Below are 21193 nucleotides of genomic sequence, written 5' to 3'. Positions count from 1 at the left end.
TATGCTCGCGTGTGTGTCTTAGCCTGTGAAAGTTTACCGTTGAAATTACTGGGGAAGCTCAGACCTCAAACCAAATTTAAATCATTGAAAGCCATCATTTCCAAATGGGTTAGTAATTTATACATTGTTACCCTCAGAAGGTAAGGGTTTGGGGGAAGGGGGGTTGGTTTCTCTTTGTTGTGTGAGGACATTATGTGCTCTTAGGAAAACAAGATTAAAGGCCATAAAAAGCCTATCTACCAAGTAGCAGGCCCCTCACCAAGGCTGGCATTAATGAGCAGATGATTAGAAAGCTGGCGTAATTATATTCTACTGACAGAGCAGGCCCTCGCCTGCAATCGCTAGAAATGCAGTTAAAAACCTTTGCTCACTGCACTGTTTAATCAAAAAGAATAAGATCCCTGAATCTTGTCTGCATTAAGAATAAGTTAATGAGTTAATGAATAAGTTAACTCCAGGTACTTGAAATTGTGCAAGAATCATGTCTCTTGGGCATAGGAGCCTCAATGGGGTAGATAAAGGGAGATGAGGGAGGACAGAGTTATTTCTTTGGCCAAAGGGTCCATGATGGTTTAGGACAGCAGCCACCACCAATTCAGTCTTCCTAGTGAAGTGTTGCCCGGGGGCATGTAGTAGGAGGGCACTGTACTGCGGGCCACAGGCTGTCGAGTAACCCAGACTGTTGTCCTGTGTGATGTAAAGCAGGTCAAAATCCCTCTGGCCTTAGTCCCCTCATATTAAAAAAAGATGGTATCTGTCTTCCCTACAGCACAGGATTTTATTAAAAAGATTAGACAATGATGATATGACCACTTTGGAAAATAACTTGGCCGTATCTTATAAAGGAAACATGTACTTACCCTATGACCCAGCCATTGCACCCCTAGCTGCACTCACACTGTATGTCCATACAAAGATTTGTACACAAATGTTTATAGCACCTTTATTCATTATAACCCAAAACTGAAAACAATGCAAACATCCATTGACAGGTGAATGGATAAATTAGTTATGGTATCTCCATGCAGTGGAATATTACTTAGCAATGAAAAGCAAACCAGGAATACCTACAACAACGTGAGGGCTCTGGGAAACATGCTGGGTGAAAAGAAGGCAGACACGAAAGAGCTCTTGTATGATCCCGCTTACGTGTGAATGGAGAGAAGATCCTTTCTATGTATAGCAACAGAAAACAGATCAGTGGCAATGGGGATTGACTGTCAAGAGGTATAAGAAATTAGGGAGGTTGGATGATGGAAAGTTCTATACCTTTGATTGTGGTGACTTGTTACAAGGGTCTGTACAGTCGGCAAAACTCATTGATCTGTGCTTAAAATGGGTGCATTTTTTTTTAATGGGTGCATTTTTTATTGAAGGTAAATTAAACCTCACCAAAGTTGACTTTTTTTAAATGCAAACAAAACCAAAAAGACTTAGGACCCTTTAATTTGGACTATAAGCCTGTCGACTGTTTCCACTGAGGGGGCCTTTGAGCAAATCACTCTAAGCCTCAGTTTCTTCAGATGGAAAACAGGAATAATAATAGATACCTCGTGGTATCACTGTCCAGTGAACGAGGTGATGCTAACACTAATCCTGTGGACGCTTTGTGTGCCAGGCACTGTTCCAATTCCTTTGCAGAAATGAATTTATCTTATGAGATGGTGTTGAACCCTGCACAGCAGGATACACATGTAAGTTATGTGCAGTATGGTTACAGTGCTTCCTGTAGCTTGGAGGTGCTTGTTAATTTCTGAACAGGAGGAAATGTGCCAAGAAGAACTTAAATGTGAAGGATTACAAGCACGGTTAGTACGAACCGAGCTGCATTCCTCAACCACACAGAGTGGTGAATGGGGAGTGATTCCCGAGCCTACACGGAAAAGTGGGGAGGTTTGTGACGTTTAGAGAGTCTGCGTGTCCTCCCACAGGGCCCCTTGTGACATTATCTACAGATGTGTCCTGTAGACGTGACAGGGCCTGGGCACTGTACATGTTAGTAACTTTGGAGCAGAGGGGCTTCTCCTATACAGCATTTGTCGGTGACATTCAGCCACATTTTTGGACCTGATAAACCAGGCAGGCAGATTTGGTCCTCAGTACAAACAGCTATGGGACACTGGGTACTAATAATTATTATCATTACTGTTATTATTATCAATACCCCATTTTGCAGATGAGGAAAACCGAAACCAAGATTTCCTAATCCTGCCAGCATGCTTCTTTCTCTGTGATTTGGGGGTTTCTGAGACTGGAATTCAGAAGAATGAATTCCCAAGAAGGAAAGTAAATGGGCAGTTCAGAAAGCTATCAGAAAGCCTAACATTAGTAAACTTTCATTTAAAGGGACTTGTTGATTCTTTTTTTAATGGGAGCAGATAGAGCATTCTGGACTGGGGAAGAGGGCAATCTGGGATGCCGGGCCCTTTCCCCGATGTTTTTATAGAGTAAAACAAATATTAAATGAACATTTAGAGCATTCTGGAAGAGGAAAGAAGTCATGCGCAGGCAGCCCCTCTGGGCGGCTGGGAGGACTTACCGGGGCTTTGGCGAGGCTGTGTGTAGAGGCTGGCGGGGGGCTTGCTGCTGCCTTTGCTGTGGGTCACAGACTTGCTGTGGCCCCAAAGGCGGCAGGTCTGACGGATGACCTGGAACAATCGAGGATATCTGGGGGTTTCTTTAAACTGCCTTTATTCGCAAGCAGAGTGCCGACGGTGGGCCTGCTACCAGTGGCTGCCCGAGGACAGGCGTTCTCCACGCTGCTTGGAAGCACCCTGCCGCCTGTAGTGTGAGGCAGAGGGGGCTCGCCTGTTCCCTGCGTGCCCATTTGGATCCACAGGGCACCCCATGGAGAGGCTTCCCTTGGGGGGGAAGGAAGGCAGGTGCTGCTCTTGGTTTCTGCTCCCAGCTGAGCCAGGGGTGAGCCAACTTGCCAAGGGCTTGGCGATGGCCACTCCCTCACAGCCAGCCTAGGGAAGTCAGTTAAGCTCTCTGGTTACTTTCCTCATGTTCAACATGAAGAGTTGGGCGAGATGCTCTAAGCTCCCATCCAGCTCATTCTCCCCCATCTTTCCCCTGCACGCTGCCCTCCCCGTGGGGTCTTCCTCCCCCACCTCCTGACCTCAGGTCCCATTTCTCCTCCCCTAGTGTGCACCAAGGGTCAGGTGGTGAGTGGCCAGTACCGGATGCTTGCGAAGCACGGGGGCTACGTGTGGCTGGAGACGCAGGGGACGGTCATCTACAACCCTCGCAACCTGCAGCCCCAGTGCATCATGTGTGTGAACTACGTCCTGAGGTGAGCACGTGAGGGCCGGCGGGGAGGGGAAGCAGGCTCTGGGGTGCAGGGTGCTCCTGAGACTGAGGACGCAGCCCAGGAATGCCGAGCCTTTCAGGACCTGGCACCACGTCGGCGAGCTCTTTTGCAGTGGGCGTCCTGGGAACAGTGAAACACTGGGATTTCCCCTTACAGGCTTGTTCTGCCCCTTCCCCCTTTGTCATCTGTCATGCCTCTGACCCACGTGGGGAGGCAGCTAGAACACAGTCGTCACTTAAGTGCTTTCTGAATGGGAACCAAGGGAAGAGAACCACTGTTACTCTTTGGGAGAAGATGTAACACCTTTGCTCGGTAGCACCTGGGAAGAAATCTAGAGAAAGTCCTTGCCGGGGTGCGACAAAAGCAAAAGCCTTCAAGTCTCATGCACACCACGCAGCCCACGCACGACATTAACGCAGCATCCGAGACAGACACACACTCAGCGGTGCTCTCCGCGTCGCTAGCTCCACGACTCCAACCTTCCAGCGCACGGTTCTTTACGGAATGCCAGCACACTGTCCGTACCCGTGTTTCTGTCTGAGAGGCTTAGCTATCAGGACTTGCATGTGTCTGGAGAGTAAAAGAGTTTTGCTGGAAACTATGGACGGTCTGAAGCTCGCTCTTGTCCCACCAGTGAGATTGAGAAGAACGACGTGGTGTTCTCCATGGACCAGACGGAGTCCCCGTTCAAGCCGCACCTGATGACCATGAACAGCATCTTTGACAACAGCGGCAAGGTGGCTGTGTCTGAGAAGAGCAACTTCCTGTTCACCAAGCTGAAGGAGGAGCCCGAGGAGCTGGCGCAGCTCGCACCCACCGCAGGAGATGCCATCATTTCTCTGGATTTCGGTGGGTGCCGCTTCGCTGAGCCAGGGCCCGTCGAACCCTCTTGGGGCGGGGGGAGGCCTCCCTGGCCGCAGCTCTTCCTTAAGCAGAGCTGCCGTGTGCCTGCCCTGAGTCTTGCTGATCATCCGTTGGTGGCCAGACCCTATGCTGGGCACGTGCACTCACCGCAGCATAAGACCCGTCCTATTTCTGACCTCGTAAAGCGCTGAGCGGGGGCGGGTGGTGGGGGGTGGGGGTGTTCTGGTCGATTCTCCACCGTGGGGAGGGGGGAGCCTGAGACGAGAGGGATCTGCTCCGAGGCCACGGGCATCTTTCCACAGGGTGGGCAGATCTCCATCTGCACCTTGAAGGACAGATTGCTTGTTTAGGCAGAGGCCTGCTAGGTTGAAATAATGTTGGGAGAAATCCTTCCAGAAACGTGGGTTGAGAAAAGATTCAGGCCCGGGAGTAAGCCCTCGAATGCACTTCTTTCAACGTTTGCCTGTCCCACGGGGATGTGAGTCCTGGTGGCCCCAGCGGAGCTGTCAGCTCTTGCCCCGCGCTCTGAACGCAGGAAGCCCCTTCTTCCCCATGTTGCAACCCACGGTCACCCCCCAGCCCTGCTGTGGCCGCTCAAGGAACAGCTACGCCACCCTGTGCTTGCTCTGGACTGGCTCAGCCCCGTTAGGTGTGCTGTGAAAGGCCACCGGGGAACGGTGATGTCAGCGAATCACAGAGAGCAGCCCTGGGACAAGGAGTCACGCAGCTTCCCAGTTTCGCGGCAGCAATGAGGCAAATTGCCCAGTTTTCATAACCTCCTCCTCTACGTTCTGGATTGCCCTTCAGGGAAGAGTGGCTCCTAATACATTTAGTCTTTGAAAATTAAAGGCTTCAGCAGGGTGTTCCCATTAAAGGGGGTCTGTACATTGAACCCCAGCCCCAGTTGAAGGCCCCTTTGTCCCAGCGAAGCCTCAGCACACGGGGGCCGAGCCCCAGGCACGCTGCAGGCCCCTTTAGGGTCACCTGTGCATCCTTCGTCCTTCCTCTGCCCTGGGGTGAGCCCAGCAGTCGGGGGTGCGGACCAAGCCAGGCCCTTGTCTCCACAGGGAGCCAGAACTTTGAGGAGTCCTCAGCCTATGGTAAGGCCATCCTGCCACCAGGCCAGCAGTGGGCCGGAGAGCCCAGGAGCCACGGCGCCCACACGGAGGCCGGGAGCCTGCCCGCCTTCACCGTGCCCCAGGCAGCCGCCCCGGGGAGCACCACCCCCAGTGCCGCCAGCAGCAGCAGAAGCAGCAGTAGCTGCTCCACGGTGAGCGCCCCCTGGGGTTGAGGCCATGGAGAGGGTGGGCTCCTCCTCTGGCTGCTGCCGGATGGCTGAGCGGACAGGCCAGACCCAAGTCCTGCCCTCCTCCTACGCAGGAGCCCCCTGGGGGGCTGTGATACTTACTTGCCACGCATTAGCGCTGTGCGCTTGCTCTCAGTGCCCATCCACCCCCATCTATGTGATCAGGTCCTTGAAGACAGGGGCCGAGTGGCACACAGCTGTGAGCCCCGAGCTCAGTCCCCATGGAGGGCAGTAACCATCCTGCTGGGGGCACAGAGCCACAGTTTGCAGAGCCCGGCCAGCCATGCCTCTATCCTGTTTGCTGTTCAAGACAGCCTCATTTTATGACGAGGAGACTGAACTCAGAGAGGCTCCCACAGCTCCTAGGGCGTGGTTTCTTTACAAATTCTTATTCCGTGGAATAGAGTTGAATCTGTGGGTCCAGAAACATATTTCTCCTTCTACCTTGGCCTTCTGGGGAAGCCAGTGCCGTAGCCTTGACTTGGTCACCTTCCTTCCTGGCCCCCCAGCCCAGCAGCCCCGGAGACTATTACACATCTCTGGATGACGATCTGAAGATTGAAGCGATCGAAAAGCTCTTTGCCATGGATACAGAGGCGAAAGACCAGTGCAGCACCCAGGTAGGTGGCCGTGGGGAAGAGTGGAGTGGCGGGCCAGGCCTACCAGCTGCTGGTGGCGAAGGCTGAAGTCTCTTCTTGCAGCCTCAGCCCTTTGTTGCAAAGGCTAGTGGGAATGCTTGGCCCAGGCCACAGTCCCTCAACTGGGTGAGGGTGCAGGGAAACGGAGCCTGTGGTCGTCTGCTTCTCTCACTTCTGCCCTCTGCTTTACCCGTGTCAAATCCAGCTCTTCTACTTTTAACTCTCGATACATTTATGTCCTCCTAGCTTGGATATTTCTTAATGCTCATGAAAACTACAACTGAACCTTTCTTTCAGGATCCCTGCATTTAAAAAGCATACCCCGATGTATACGACTTCTGTGAGCGTAGGGAACAATTATTCCCTTTACAAACATTTCCATTTTAGGATTCTTTGAAATAACTTACTTTAAATGCATTTTAAAATGACATCGGACAACTTTTTGTTTACACGTAACTTTTCAGAAACTTATTACATAAGGCCAAACGTCTTGTAAAACCTGTGTAAACAGGCTAGGGTGTGGGTAGATGGGTATGTGGGTCACAAAACCCAAAGGAAAATCATTCATCCCCATTTATGCATCCAGATTTCTGCCTTGCCTCCTCAGTTTGTATCTTTGTTCTGCAAAACTTTCCGTTTCTCCCCTGCACGTTCTTCTCTGAACTCCTATAAGATTCATTACTTAGTGTTTGCTTATCACTGTCTGCTTCTGCTCTTTAACAGTTCAGGTGGTTGTAATCAGCTGCCTCCCCCAGTGAGGGCTGAAACATTTATTTTTCTGCGTCTGCTTGTGAGAATTCCCTACGGTGCCCATCATGGTAGTGGGAACTTGCGGGTCCATGTCTGAGTTCTCGTTGATCAGAATGAAGGTCCCACAGGTAGCACTGGGCCACGGTTACCCTATGAGCAGTCCACCGATACACCCTGGGCACGTGAGGTGATGAAGACAAAGCTGCCCTCGGCCCCCTGGGAGCCATCGTGCTCCCCGGAGTGGGCAGGGATGGCTTCGTGGAAGAGGTGGTGCCTGCCCAGCGTGTGGGAGTGAAGGCTGGGCTCGGACTGGGAGACAGGAGAGCATTTGGGGCTGGGTGGAGGTCGTGGCACGGGGGGGTGTGGAAGGATGCCTGAGTGGAGACTCAAATGACTGGGGATTGGTGGCACAGGCTGACCAAGGGAGAACATGCACGGGAAGCTGCGGGAGGAAGGCCTCTGGCAGGGGTGGGGTGGGGAGGACGAGGGGCTAGGATGGAACAGTATCCCGGAGGCAGCGCCAGCTGCCGTAGCTGCTTTGCCTGTGGTCTGTCTCCCCTCAGACGGACTTCAATGAGCTGGACCTGGAGACCCTGGCACCCTACATCCCCATGGACGGGGAGGACTTCCAGCTCAGTCCCATCTGCCCCGAGGAGAGCCTCTTGCCGGAGACACCCCAGTCCACGCCCCAGCACTCCTTCAGTACCATGTCGAACATCTTCCAGCCACTGGCCCCGATGGCCGCTCACAGCCCCTTCCTCCTGGACAAGTATCAGCTGGAAAGCAAGAAGATAGAGCCCGAGCAGCGGCCTGTGTCCTTCATCTTCTTTGACGGTGGGAGCAAGGTGTCCCTGCCACAGTGCTGTGGCCAGACCTGCACCCCTCTCTCCTCCATGGGGGGCAGATCCAACACACAGTGGCCCCCTGATCCGCCCTTACACGTGGGGCCCACGAAGTGGCCCGGCGAAGATCCCGTGGAGTCCTTGGGGGCCTCGCCCTTGGGGCCCCCCGTCACTGCACCCCATCTCTCCGTGTTCAAGAAGAGGTAAGTGGCAGAGACCCTTGGCTGCTTCCGCGAAGGCTGTGCTGTACAGGGAGGGGACAGCCAGGTGCCCCGAAAGGCCCCCCGCCCCATCACCAATTCCCACTCCACGGGGGTCTGATACTCCACTCAGCCCTTCTCAGAACTCTGAGAGCTCGGGCTTTAGGGGACTCGCCCCTAGGTATGTGAGGCCTCGAGTGGGACACGTTTTATCTGGGCTGGAGGACACCCCGAGGGCCCTGCGGCCAGGGAGAGAAGGAGCTTGTCCAGGGCCCTGAGCACAGTGGCTCTCCGGACCACCCCTCAGAGTGCCTCGTTTTATGCAGAGCTCGTGAGCTGAGCCGCACAATACCCACACGCACAACACGGAGGGAGGGGTCCTTGGCTCGGCCGTGGAAGCCTGGTTGAGAAAAGCAAAAAGATGCCCGTGCCTTCCCCCTGCCTTCGGCTGCCGGGGTCCAGCACACCCTCCCCGTCTCCCCCAAGTCCCTTCCACCCACTGGGAACTCACCTCAAGCTCCCAGGGCCCTTGCCTTCTACAGAGCCCCCTCCCTGGTTCTCGGTGGGGGGCGGTCCAGGCAGGGCAGGGGCGATGGGGCAGACTGCCTCCCAAAGACTGCCGTCACGGAGCTGGGCGGCCGCAAACCAGGACTGGAGGCTGCCCGGGTACGGGCGGGCACGTGTGGAGGGAGGTGCAGGTGCCCTGAACCCTCAGCATCTCACCAGGTAGAGCGAGGTAGAGGGCACTGCGGAAGGAAGGAGAGCCCGGGCCTCAGGCCCACCGCCCCTCCTTCAGGACTCTGCATTTGGGGTCTTGGAGCCGCCACGGCCATGAGTGTTCGTTCTGGGAGGGCCCTGGGTGTGTGGGGCTCCAGACTCCCTCACGCCCATCTCTTGGGCTTGGCAGGTCTGCAAAGGGCTTCGGGCCTCAGGGCCCAGATGTGATGAGCCCGGCCATGGTCGCCCTCTCCAACAAGCTGAAGCTGAAGCGACAGCTGGAATACGAGGAGCAAGCCTTCCAAGACATGAGTGGGGTGAGCGCCGCCCCTGGGGAGGCCGGCGGGGAGCGGGGGCTGAGCACAGAGATCCAGGCTGACGCAGAGCGCTGCCCACCTCAGCCTGACGCAGCTTGAGGACCTGGGTCTCTGGCCTCTCCCCTCAACCTCTGCACTTCCACCCCCAGGGGGATCCACCAGGCAGCAGCACTTCACACTTGATGTGGAAAAGGATGAAGAGTCTCCGGGGCAGTGGGAACTGCCCTCTGATGAGCGCAGACGTCCCCAGTGGTGAGCACAGGCCTGGGGGAAGGCGTTGTGCCGGTGGCGGGGCTCCCCACTCCCTCCCGTCCGAGGCTTGCGAGGACAGGAGGGTGTCTCCGCCCCCCCCTCCCCACCCCCCGCTTTCCACTCTGGCCCGGGTGCCGCCGTCAGAAATCTCTGGGCTCCTTGTGTGAAGGAAAGAGGGACGTTGGGGGCGTCATGGTCTCTCCCCCCACTGTCTGACATTGGCCTTTCAGATGAGTTCATCCGAAATCCCATGAGAGGCGGGAGCCAGCCCCTGAGACACTTAACACCGCCACAGCTGCCATCTGCCGTGAGCCCCGGGGAGCCCGCCAAGAGTGGGTTCCCCCCGCATTGTTACACCCCCCAGTACCAGGACTACGGCCTACCAGCGGCTCACAAGGTGTCAGGTGGGTGCGCTCAGGAATGGGGGCACTGTTCCAGGGGCTGCTGGGTTTGGGAGGGTGTGGGCCAGGGGACGGACAAGGCAGTGGGTCTCAGCTCAGCTCCAGGATGAACCTGCTCATGAAAGGCAGCTGCCTTGAGAAGGGCGAGCCCTCTTTTCCCCCAAGTACTGCAGCAGGGGCTGGAAGGCCACGTGTCCACAGGGCTCGAGAAGGAACCCTCCACTAACCAGGTGCCACCCGGGGCTCTTCCACCTTAAGAGCCCCCGAGCCTATGCCTGCCTTTTGCTCAGTTCTTCACGTTACTGCCTACCGGGGGGCATCACTCTGAGCTCAGGCAGGAGCTGAGCTGAGGACGTGCTGCTGGGAGGGGGGCCAGGCTGGTCTGGGAAGACTCACCCTACTGGACCTTGCTTTCTGGGAGGACTGGCCACCTTAGTCTGTTACCATCTTGTGAAATGTAGATGTTGTCACGGAAAGGTTGCTTGTAGTTTGGGTGAAACATTGTTGGACCCCTGCCCTAAAAAAGAGAAATTTCCTCAGCAATATGGTTCGGGGCAAACTGCTGCTCAGTGCTTCAGGGCTTTAGAGTCACGAGACAGGCCTGGGCTAAGAATTCTGCTCGTGACCAGCTGGAGGACGGAGCAGGCCACACATTTAAATAAGAGGCTCGCGTGCAAAGTGCAGAGTCCGTGGATGTGTTTGCAGGAAGTGGGAGCCAGCATTATCGTCCCTGCTGTGCACCCAGTTTCCTTGAGTGGAAACTCATCCTTTTCAGGGGAAAAATAATATTCTTTTTAAACTCAGGTCGTTTCTTAGGGTAAAAGAAGGGGGGATTAGAAAGGGCTGGTGAGCAAGTATCCGTTGCTACTGCGGTGCTGCAGAGAGGCGTGAGACCCGCCCCGTCCACGAGGGAGCGAGGTCGAGCGGGGGAGGAAGGCATGGGGGGGCCGGGGATGAGGTTCTGCAGCCAAGCCAGGGGAAGGGAGAGCCGGCGCCTCGCGTTACTGGGGCCGACGAAGGGCTTCCGGAGCCGCCTCCAGGAACCCGGGCCTGCTCTTCCTGGGAAGTGGGGTGCTGGGAGCCTCCCCTTCTCAGCATGAGAGAAAGAGGGGCAGCCAAGGGTGGGGGTCCTGAAACTGGAAGTCAGGCCCTTGAAGGACCTGTGTGTGTGCACACATGTATATATGCATGTGTGTACATTTTGTGTACGTGCATGTAATGTGTGTGTGCAAGTGCGTGCAGGCACCAGCTGCTTCAGAGCTCCCTCTCTCTGTTCGGCCTTTCTTCCGGCTGCCAGTGCACAGTGGGCATGGGTCAGTTGGCAACCCCGAGCCTTGCCCAGGCGCTGGCTCACGCCTCCACCTCCCAGGCCAGGAGGCCTTCGTGGGCTCTCCTTCCATCCAACCTCCCTGTCCCCCGAACATTCCCTGCTCTGTCTGCACTGCACACTCTCCCCGCCGGGGTCTCAGCCCCCTCTCACCTGATGGGATGGAGACGACATGCTTTCTGCTGGGTCCCTGCTCTCTGCATGGGCTGGGTCACTAGGGAAAGACAGACGACATTGAAGAAAGTGAAATGAGGGCTGCCCCACCTCTGCCCCCCGAGTCATGAAAACTGGAAATGCCCCTTGCTTTCCCAACACGTCTCCTCCATGCTGGCCTCTTATGGAATAGACCCTTTTCCAGATGTTTGATTTAGGGTTTTGAAAATAAGGGCACTAACTCTTCTTTCAGGCATGACAAGCCGGCTGCTCGGACCCTCGTTTGAGCCCTACTTGCTGCCGGAATTGACCAGATATGACTGTGAGGTGAACGTTCCTGTCCCAGGAAGCTCCACGCTCCTCCAAGGAGGGGACCTCCTCAGAGCCCTGGACCAGGCCACCTGAGCCAGGGCCACCCACTGACAGGCACCCCCTTCCCATGCCGTCCCACCAGCTTCACGGTCTCCGTCTGTGTTTTTGCAACTAGATATTTCTAACACCAACACACTTTTTACAAGATATACTTACCTGGCAAACTTGCCCAGGTCACCAAGTAGTGGCCTTTTTCTGAAGATGCTCACTTTATTATTCATATTTTTAAAATACAATTGTTTTACCTGCTATGTTTTGTTCTGTCAATGGAAATGTTCTTAAATTTTATAAGATTGTTCTTTCCCCAACTTCAATTACTTCTAATTTATATTATTCACAGGTTTCTCTCTCTCTCTCACACACACACACACACACACACACAATTCATACTAACAAGTTTGGTGTATGTTTGTTTGTTCTCCTTTAGGGAAAGCTTTGGCTTCATTTAACTAAAAGGATTTTGTTGTTGCCAAAGAGAAACAAAATAATTTTGCTCTCTCAGCTTGATTTGTGGCCTCTCTCTCTCAGCCCTCCTCCTTTCTTTTGTAAAACTAATCACTGTATTGTAAATTTCAGTCTTTTTTTTTTTTTTTAGCCAACTCTTTGCTCTAATTTTGATACGATTTTTTGGGGGGAAAAAAAATGTGAAGGGTGAACTCCGTTGTATGTGGTTATCTGTGAAAGTTACACAGTATGGCTTTTCCTAAACTGGTGTTTTCCCCCTGCATTTGGTGGAGTTTTTTAAATTATTATTCAAAAACATAACTGAGTTTTTTAAAAAGAAAATTTATATCTGGGTTAAGTGTTTATCTTATATATGGGTACTTTATAATATCTAAAAACTTAGAAACGGAAATGGAATCCTGCTCACAAAATCACTTTAAGATCTTTTTTAAGCTGTTAAATCTTCTTTTTCATGGTGTTGCTGACACTGCAGAATTGTACAGAACTCCACGGGCCTGTACTAACCCTGCTCAAGGTCTCCCTCTCTGTTGCCTTTTTGCTTTCGGGACATGCCATAGGCGTGACACACAATCCAGAAAGTGGAATCATTATGTGGGAGCATCGCCAGCTGCCTTCTCCTCATGTTCTGTATGTATTCTGTATGTATGTACGTATTATTATTACTGCCAAGAGGGTCTGACGGCACGTCAGGGGTGGAGGCTACGGACAAATCTAAGGGAGGGGAAGCGCTTTAAACTCTTCTTCAGGTTTCATTGCCAGCCCTTCAAGTGCACTGAGCTATGTGACTCTAATGGTCTTTCATGGGGCACACTTGGATATTTCCAGAACTACCATGAGATGGTTTAGATGGGAATTCATGAAAGAAAGTGAGGATTTAGAAATGGTATAGGGACCCAGTCCACATCCTCCCAGCTCACCACCTTGGAGCCCGTGGAGCTGGACTGAGGGGGGCACACAGGGGGGCTCCTGGTCCTGACCAGCCGCATCTCATGCCCCTTCCTCAGCCACACCATCAGCTCGCCCTACACGGCCGAGGTGCAGCAGGCAGACCCCCTGGCCCTCCTTGAGGTCTGTCTGTCCCCAGAAGTGACGTGTATAGGTAGGAAGCACTGAAAACAGTGTTCTCAGAGCGTCTTGTAACTCACCAGGTAAGAGGGACGATGCCATTTGTTTTCGAAATAGCAATCACGTGAAACTTTTCCGTCATGGGTACAATGAAGAAGTTTCTAGAAACACACAAAGCAAAACACAGCAAGCCAAGAATCTGGTAAGGCTGGATGGACTTACTGCCCCAAACAAAATAAAATTTAAATCTCAAAAGAAAAATTACCTAGTCACTGTGTTGCCAAAAATGTTACTTGAGCACCACAGCCCTGCCTCACGTACGGCAGGCGGCAGAACTTGAAGGGTTACTGACATGTAAGCGCCGGTGTTTGATTTTCTCTGTGTGTTTGCCTCAGCATGAAGGGCATTTTACCCTTGCAGTTTTACTAAAACACTCTGAAAAATATTCCAAACTTCATATTAACTTTATCTATCAACATAATGATTTCGTGAACATTATTATAAATGTCAAATTCCTACTGACAACATTATTACTATACGGGAGCTTAACTTTATAAGGAAATGTATTTTGACACTCTGCTATCTTATTAAAGTATTCTGATCCTACCACTGCTGGTGGCTCTTGTTTCCTGTGGGTTTATCATGGGCTACACTGATGTAAAGTGAAGTATGTATTTATTAAACAGTTTACAGAAAACGAACATGGGCACTGATCTTTGTGAGGCGACTGAGGCCAGCTGATTGATAGGAATCTGGAGAAAGGAAGACAAGGCTAATGTTAAAACTCGGCAACTAAGACCAGGAAGCCATGGTCCGTATTTGGTCCATGGACCAAATACGCATGGTCCATATTTCTGGGGGCCTCTTTTTCTATGTTCTGTGAGGGGCCCGAGAAAAGAAGTCAGGGTTCCTGTCTTCAGAAAATTATAGGAAGCAGCCTGAAAACTCCGCTGCCTACGTGTATTCACACGCCGCACTTCGGATGAAGGCTCTCAGGGGAAAGGAGCCGCCTGAGCTCTGGGGCTCAGAGGAGACCTGTTTGGAGGCGGCAGGGCTCACGCGGGCCCTCCCAGCTAGAATGTGCACGGGAAGGGCCAGGATAACCTCAGACGGAGCCAGAGCCCGGCAATAGCCCCAACTGGACAGGGGCGTGATGGGTTCCCTAATTCAAATTTTACTTTTCCAAGTCATGGCCTGCTTGGAAAGAGATGCCATCTCCATGGTGGGATGGGGGGAGGGACCCAGCAGTGGCCTCTGCTCAAAATGGTCAGTCCTAGAATCAGCGTTCCCGGGTCACACACTTACAGTTCCCCTAAGCGTTCAGTCCACGTGGTGTGGTTTCACACTTACCTTGTTAGCTCACTCGATCCTCGGGCTGAGCGATCCATGAGCACCCATTTCACAGATGAAACTGAGGGCCATATTAAGTGGCTCAGGCCAGTCACACCCTGCTAACAGAAGAACGAAATGTAAACATAGTGTGGGCTGTGCTTTCTCCTCTCATGCCGACGTGCCTGCTGGGAGGTAGAGTTCATGGCAGGGCTCTGTTTTCATTTCCAAATAGACCATTCCTGTCGTTATTCTGTGAACCTGTAGACCTCCCTCTGTTTCTGTGCTTACTCATCTCTTCTCTTCCCAACTGCCTGGATCTTCAGATTGGATTTTCTGGGCTCTGCCCTCCCGCCATCTTGGACTTCCTGAAAACATCATCTCTTCTTTTTCTGAAGCTCTTCCATGAATGACATATTTTAGCTCGTCCTTCAGGAGCAGAGTTGCCTGAAAGCATTGGCAAGCTCAGGACTCAGACCTGGGTGGGTGCTATCCTGACCCCCCCAACAATTTAAGAGGTGTCCTTAAGGCGAGGCCATTGCACAACCACCTGCAGGCTGGGATTGTGTCCTCCAGCCCTTGGGGGTGCAGGGCAGCTCCAAGCTCCTCTTGCTTCTAAGTGCAGCAAGCTGGGGTGGGGTGGGGGGGACACTGAGGCCACTGTCCCTGATGGATTAGAGGAACTCAGCCCCTCCAAAGCACTCAAGCACAAGACATGGGCCCCTCCCAAGTCACCCTGCTTCCTTTATGTTTTGTCTCTAGCAATCGAGTGAAGACTGATTTAAAAGCTCCTCATTTCAGATTTCACTTTCCAAAATGCAGGTGGCCACTCTGCCGTACACCTGGAACTAACAACAGTGTAAATCAACTATACTTCAATTAAAAAAATGATTTTTATAAAATGCAGGTGGCTTAGGAGTAGGTATGTGCCTGCATGGCCGGGTGTGCAGCGGCAGCGGCCACTGTAGAATTAGCAATAGATCAGCCATTGGGGTTCCTCCTGACTCTGGATGCGTTCTCCTCCAGGTGGGCAAACCTTGGTGGGACGCGGCACCTTCCCAGAGCTTGCTTTGCTTGGCAGACTCCAGAAGAGAAGTCTGTCTTTTGCAGGGGGTGGGGACACTCAGACCCAGAGCTGAGAAAGGAGACAGCCCCACCTGGTGGAGTTCCCTCTGATCCATGCAGGGCAAGATTTCCCCGCTCCTGAAGCATGGGCTCTGATGAACATTTCAAATTGGGCAGGGGGGTGAACTGTGGGTTTTTCTGGAGATACGATGCAGAACCATTTCCTTCATAACATACAAGATTCAACCACCTACAGCCCTGCTCTCCTGGCCCCTGCGCATCCTCTGCTCTACGTGAAAAAACTTTTATCGGGAGGCCTGCATAAGAGTGACCAGGTTAGCTGGGCTCTTCTCTCAAGTCAGGAGTGTCCGCAGTAAGACAGTACTGGATGTATTTTCCCAGATGGACTCAAGATGCTGAAAAGGACCCGGAAATGACGTAGCCCAACCCCGTCATTTATTTTTTCAACCTCTTAATTCTAGAGATGAGAATACTGACGCCCAGGGAGACAAAGTGGCAGGGCTGGGAGCAAAACCCAGGCCAGCATCACGGGGACTGAGGCCGAACTCACCATAAGTGAAAGGGGCCACGTCCTTGGCCCATGACATCAGGTCTTGATTTCTCAGCCAGTGCACAGGCCCTTCCCACACACGGCCCTTCCCACCACCACCTCACAGGCCTGGGCCTTGTCTCTTCCCTCAGGGCACTTTCAGTTCTTCTAAAATGATCATGATCACAGCGTCACCCCATTTCTTCAAAATATTCCTTTGATCAGTGGCCCCCGTGGGAACTGCTTGGCCTCTCTGTGACCTCGGTGAAAACTAAACCAACCCCTTCACTTCTAGACTGACTCTTCCTTGGCCTCCCAGGCCCCAGGAGAAAAGGGTTTTGAAGTACTTCTCAAATAAAAACCACCCTGGATAACTCAGACGCCCGTACAAGCTGGTGTACAGTGTTGGAGGCCCACAGCCCACATTTTCCCAGGCAGTCCCAGTCACAGATACCGTGTTTCAATGTCACCCAGGTGCGCTTGTACTTGGGCCAAGGACCCCCATCTTGGGTTCAGAAAGCGGGAACCTTATAGATACAAATGAGCCCTCAGTTGCTTTAGGGTGGACCCCAGGTCCTGGGGAAGTTCAGAGGAGGCCAGGACAGATCAACCTGGGCCTCAGGGGTGGAAAATCCTCCCAACCAGCCATGCGATGGAAGAGGATGCAGAGGGAGGCGGTGTGGGGGAGGGTTATTCTAGATGTGGATGGACGAGGGGGACAAAGGCATGAGGCCAGAATGAGCAGCACGTGCAGAAGACCCTGGGGATCAGGCGGGGTCAGGAGCTGGGATGGAAGGAGAGGGCGGCAGGGCAGCCTGGCCACTCACAGCACAGGCCTGGAGTCAGACAGACCAGGGTTCAAATCCTGGCTCTGCTGCTTCTAGCTGTGTAACCTGGGGGAAGCCCCTTCATGTCTGATAGCCCGTGTCTGCTTTCCTGTGAAAGGACCATGATAAGAGTGCCTACCTCATAGGGTCGAGGCTGGAGATACTAACTTGGGGATTGACCGTAGGTAAACTGTACTTAAATCCCTGAGATTGGATGAACTATACCTAGGAGGTAAGAGCACAGGCAAACAGTAGAGCCCTAAGATAGAGCCCTGGGCCATGGCAGCGCTGGTAGAAGTCAGAGAGAGGAGGAGCCAGCAAAGAGGCTGGTGGGAACAGCAACAGGTAGGAAAAAAACCCCAGGATTTCAGTATCCCAGAAGCCAAGAGAGGAGGATGTTTTAAGAAGTAGGAATAGTTGGGCTTCCCTGGTGGCGCAGTGCTTGAGAGTCCGCCTGCAGGGGACGCGGGTTCGTGCCCCGGTCCGGGAAGATCCCACATGCTGCGGAGCGGCTGGGCCCGTGAGCCATGGCCGCTGAGCCTGCGCGTCCGGAGCCTGTGCTCCGCAACGGGAGAGGCTACAACAGCGAGAGGCCCGCGTACCGCACAAAAAAAAAAAAAAAAAAAAGAAGTAGGAATAGTTAACTGGATCACATACTAGACTGAAAGGCCAGGTAAAGTGAGGAGGAAATAATGGCTCTGGGGTTTGGCAACATGGAGATCATCATTGACCTTGACTAGAGAGCTGGTGGTGGAGAGCTAAGGACGGAGGTGTGATGGGAGTGGATTGAGGCATGGGCAGGCTGGGGTGAAGGCACAGAGACCACAGCAATACACAACTCCTTCAAGAAGTTTCCCTGTGAAAAGAATGAAATGATGCCATTTGCAGCAACATGGATGGACCTAGAGATTACCATACTAAGTGAAGTAAGTCAGACAGAGAAAGACAAATATTATATGATATCACTTATATGTGGAATTTTAAAAATATATAAATGAACTTATTTATGAAATAGAAACAGATTCACAGATATAGAAAACAAATTTATGGTTACCAGAGGGGAAAGGAGGGGAGGAATAAATTCGGAGTATGGGATTAACAGATACACACTACTATACATAAAATAGATAAGCAACAAGGACCTACTGTCTAGCACAGAAAACTATATTCAATAACCTATAATAAACCATAATGGAAAAGAATATGAAAAAGAATGTATATATTTGTATAACTGAATCACTTTGCTGTACAGCAGAAATTAACACAACATTGTAAATCAACTATACTTCAATAAAATAAATTAAAAAAAAAAAGTCTCCCCATGAAGGGGAGCAGGGAAATGGAGTAGAGCTGGAGGAAGGGGTCAGGGGAAGTTTTTTTAAAAAACATTTAACGAACTTTTATTTTAGAATAATTATAGATTTACAGAAAAGTTGCAAAAATATTAGAGTTCCTGCACTGAGCTCCCTCTATTGCTAACTTAACTGCGGCACGTATGTCACAACTAAGGAACCCATATTGGTATGCTTTTATTATCTAGAGTCTGTACTTTATTCAGGCTTCTTTAGTTTTTACCTAACATCTTTTTTTCTGTTCCAGGATCCTATCCAAGAGACCACATTACATCTAATTGTCGTGTCTCCTTAGGCTTCCCTAAACGGTGACAGTTTTCATAGTCCATCATAACAGTTATTCGCACCTTCTGTGTTGTTGATGACTTCGACAGTTTTGAGGAGCGCTGGTCGGATATTCTTACAGAACAGCATCCTTCGATTTGGATTTCTCTGATGGTTTTCTTAGACAGAGGCTATGGGTTTGGGGGAGGAAGACCAGAGGTAAAGTGCCACTGTCATCACCTCGTATCAAGGGTGCATGCTGTCAATGTGGCTTATCCCTGTGGATGTTAATCTTTATCACTTGGCTGAGGGAGTGTCTGTCAGGTTTTTCCACTGTAAAGTTACTGATTTTTTAGGGGAAATTTTTTTTGAAGCTGAGCTATATTAGGGAATGTTTCTATTGTGACGGCAGAGAGGAATGTTTCTAAGAGAATGACTATTGTGATGGACCATGAAAACGAAACTGTGTGAGAAGGAAAGAAAAAATATGAAGAGGTTGATGGCCAATGAAAAAAAAGGTAGGTTCAGTGAATTAGAGGTCTTAATGAGGGCAAAGAGGGGTCAGAGTGAGGTGTAGAAAGAGGGAACCATGCCGTCATTGTCAGAGGAGGGGAAGCTTTTTTTTTTTTTTTCCTCTGCGGCTCTGTGGCCTACACAGCCCTGGCGGTCCTCACGAGCGAGAAGTACAGCGGGGAGCAGGCTGACCCGTGGAGCCTGTGAGCGCCACCTCACGGGCTCCAGGACCCCTAGGGAGGGGAGGGGACTGGCGGGGTGGGGAGGGGGCACGCCCTGGGAAGCCCATGCCCCCAGAGGTGTCAACCTCTACACCATGGTGACCGCCGGGAAGCTGCCCTTCAAGGAGCGCCAGCCCCACTGCATGCTGTACCTGATGCGCCGGGGCCCCACCTTACGGCCAGGCCTGTCCCCAGGTGAGCGCCTCCACCCTGTGTCCCTCCCCCGTCCCAGCCCGCACCCAGGTGGGCGGCAAGAGAGAGCTGGGTCCGGAGATGGGGAAATGGGTTGGTGGCCCCGCTAAGCTTGAACCCTGCACTAGCCCAGGGCAGGCCGCCTCACCTCTCTCTGCCTGTCTCCCCACATGTGAAACACGGACACCCTATGGCCGTTTATTTATACTTACATATGACCCAACAATACTACTCCTAGGTATTTATCTTAAAAAAGTGAAATTTTTTAATTCACACAAAATCTGCCCACCGATATTTATAGCAGCATTATTTCTAATCACCAAGAACTGGAAACAACCTGAATGTCCTTCAGTGGAGGTATGGATTTAAAAAAAAAAACAACCCTGTATTTCACTGATATGATGGAATACCACTCAGCAATGAACGTTAACAAATTTGATTCAAGCGGCAACATGGATGAATTGCAAAGGTATTGTGTTGAGTGAAAGAAGCCTGTATCAAAAGGTTCATTCTATGTAACTCCATTTATATGACATTCTGGAAAAGAAAAAATACAGGAACAGAGAACAGGTCATTTCTTGCCAGGGCCTAGGGGAGTTTGAATATAAAAGGAGAACAGAGGGAATCTTTGGAATATCGGAATTGTTCTATATCCTGTCTGTAGTGGTGGTTGTGAGAATTGACACATGGGCAAAAATCACAGAACTGCACATCAGAAAAAGAATCTTACTGTACGTAAATTTCTTTTTTAAAAATAAAAGCAAAATTTGAGATTTCAGAGGCAGCTAAAATAACACTGAGGGGAAAGTTTGAGGAAGTAGGGTAGACAGGATGCTGTCAGGGCTGTGAGGTGGATGTTACGGTGACACGGAGCATAAAGGTGAAGGAGAGACATGAGCTGAGAATTGAAATCACTGGAAGCCGAGGTTGAGAGCCGTGAGGCTAAGCAAAAGTCCAGTGCCGCGAGCGGGAGGGAAAAGGGAGGAGAAGGGGTTTGGAAGCAGCATGGCGAAGCTAGGAGGAGTCCTCTGCCTCCAGGCCCTGCCTGACACCTGCCTGTAGGAGAGAGAATCCGGCCCCTTCCTGAGGGTTGGTGGGGCAGGGGCCCTCAGCCGAGAGCCAGGCTCCAGTTAAAGAGGAAAGTGATGACATGTTCAGAGAAGACAGGGGACCTAGGAGGTGGCTGACGTCAGACCGAGCTCCAGAGAGTGCATGGCAGGATCTCAGGGTGGAGAGGGATGGGAGATGGAGAGAAGGATGCATGAGCAGGTCTGGGGACAAGGGCCTGGTGGTAACACGTGGCCTGGAGGCCTTGGTCTGCCACAGGTGACTGAGGGGAAGAGAGTGGGAGAGATGGTGTATCCTCCTGAAGGCCTCTTAGGGGTTCAAGCCAGCAGGCTGGGGTCTGACCCCTCCCGTAGCCTCAGGGGCAGGGCAGGGAGGCACACAGCTTCTCTGCCATGTCTGCGGAAGTGGCTAGGCTCTCCTCATCTCCCGCAGCACCCAGGGACCATCGTACGGATGCACTCATTCAACGTAAGGTGGGCTTGTTGCTTTCTAAGGCAGGTGTGAGGGTGCAGGGGGCGGCCCCCTCCCTTTCTGCCTGTGGGGACCTTGGTTTTAAACCCTGTGGGTGGGCCCAGCACTTGCAGGAACAAAGGAAGACAGTGCGGTTGGAGGACCCAGTGGCCTGAAACAAAGTGATGTTTTCTCATCCTCATTAGCCTGGTGGAGGCGAGGGCAGCTGAGCATGAACATTGACATCGTTTGGGGGCCTTGCTTAAAGGCCAAGGCAGGACTCCAACTAAAGATTCAAATCTGGACGAGAGAGCTGGCTCAGATCGGGGCAGGTTGGCTGGGACGGTGTGGGAAATCCAGGGCTTGTGCATCTGCTCCTG

The 21193-nt window shown here is 52.1% G+C and overlaps 1 protein-coding gene across 2 annotated transcripts in view; it reads left to right on the top strand.

Moving 5' to 3' along the window:
• EPAS1 (endothelial PAS domain protein 1) overlaps positions 1-13677 on the top strand; it is an 88811-nt gene extending 75134 nt beyond the window's left edge. For both annotated transcript variants that reach the window (XM_060026690.1, XM_060026689.1), the window contains exons 8-16: positions 3148-3295; positions 3948-4162; positions 5245-5447; positions 5993-6103; positions 7435-7916; positions 8821-8947; positions 9097-9199; positions 9430-9603; positions 11334-13677. In XM_060026690.1, the coding sequence (XP_059882673.1) occupies positions 3148-3295; positions 3948-4162; positions 5245-5447; positions 5993-6103; positions 7435-7916; positions 8821-8947; positions 9097-9199; positions 9430-9603; positions 11334-11485 (1715 nt within the window). In that variant the 3' untranslated portion in view covers positions 11486-13677. The remainder of the gene's footprint in view (positions 1-3147; positions 3296-3947; positions 4163-5244; positions 5448-5992; positions 6104-7434; positions 7917-8820; positions 8948-9096; positions 9200-9429; positions 9604-11333) is intronic.
• The last annotated feature ends 7516 nt before the right edge of the window (positions 13678-21193 follow it).

This window comes from Delphinus delphis, chromosome 12 (genome assembly GCF_949987515.2).
Source record: "Delphinus delphis chromosome 12, mDelDel1.2, whole genome shotgun sequence".
NCBI classification, from domain to species: domain Eukaryota; kingdom Metazoa; phylum Chordata; class Mammalia; order Artiodactyla; family Delphinidae; genus Delphinus; species Delphinus delphis.
This window is presented reverse-complemented; position numbering and strand designations above follow the sequence as displayed.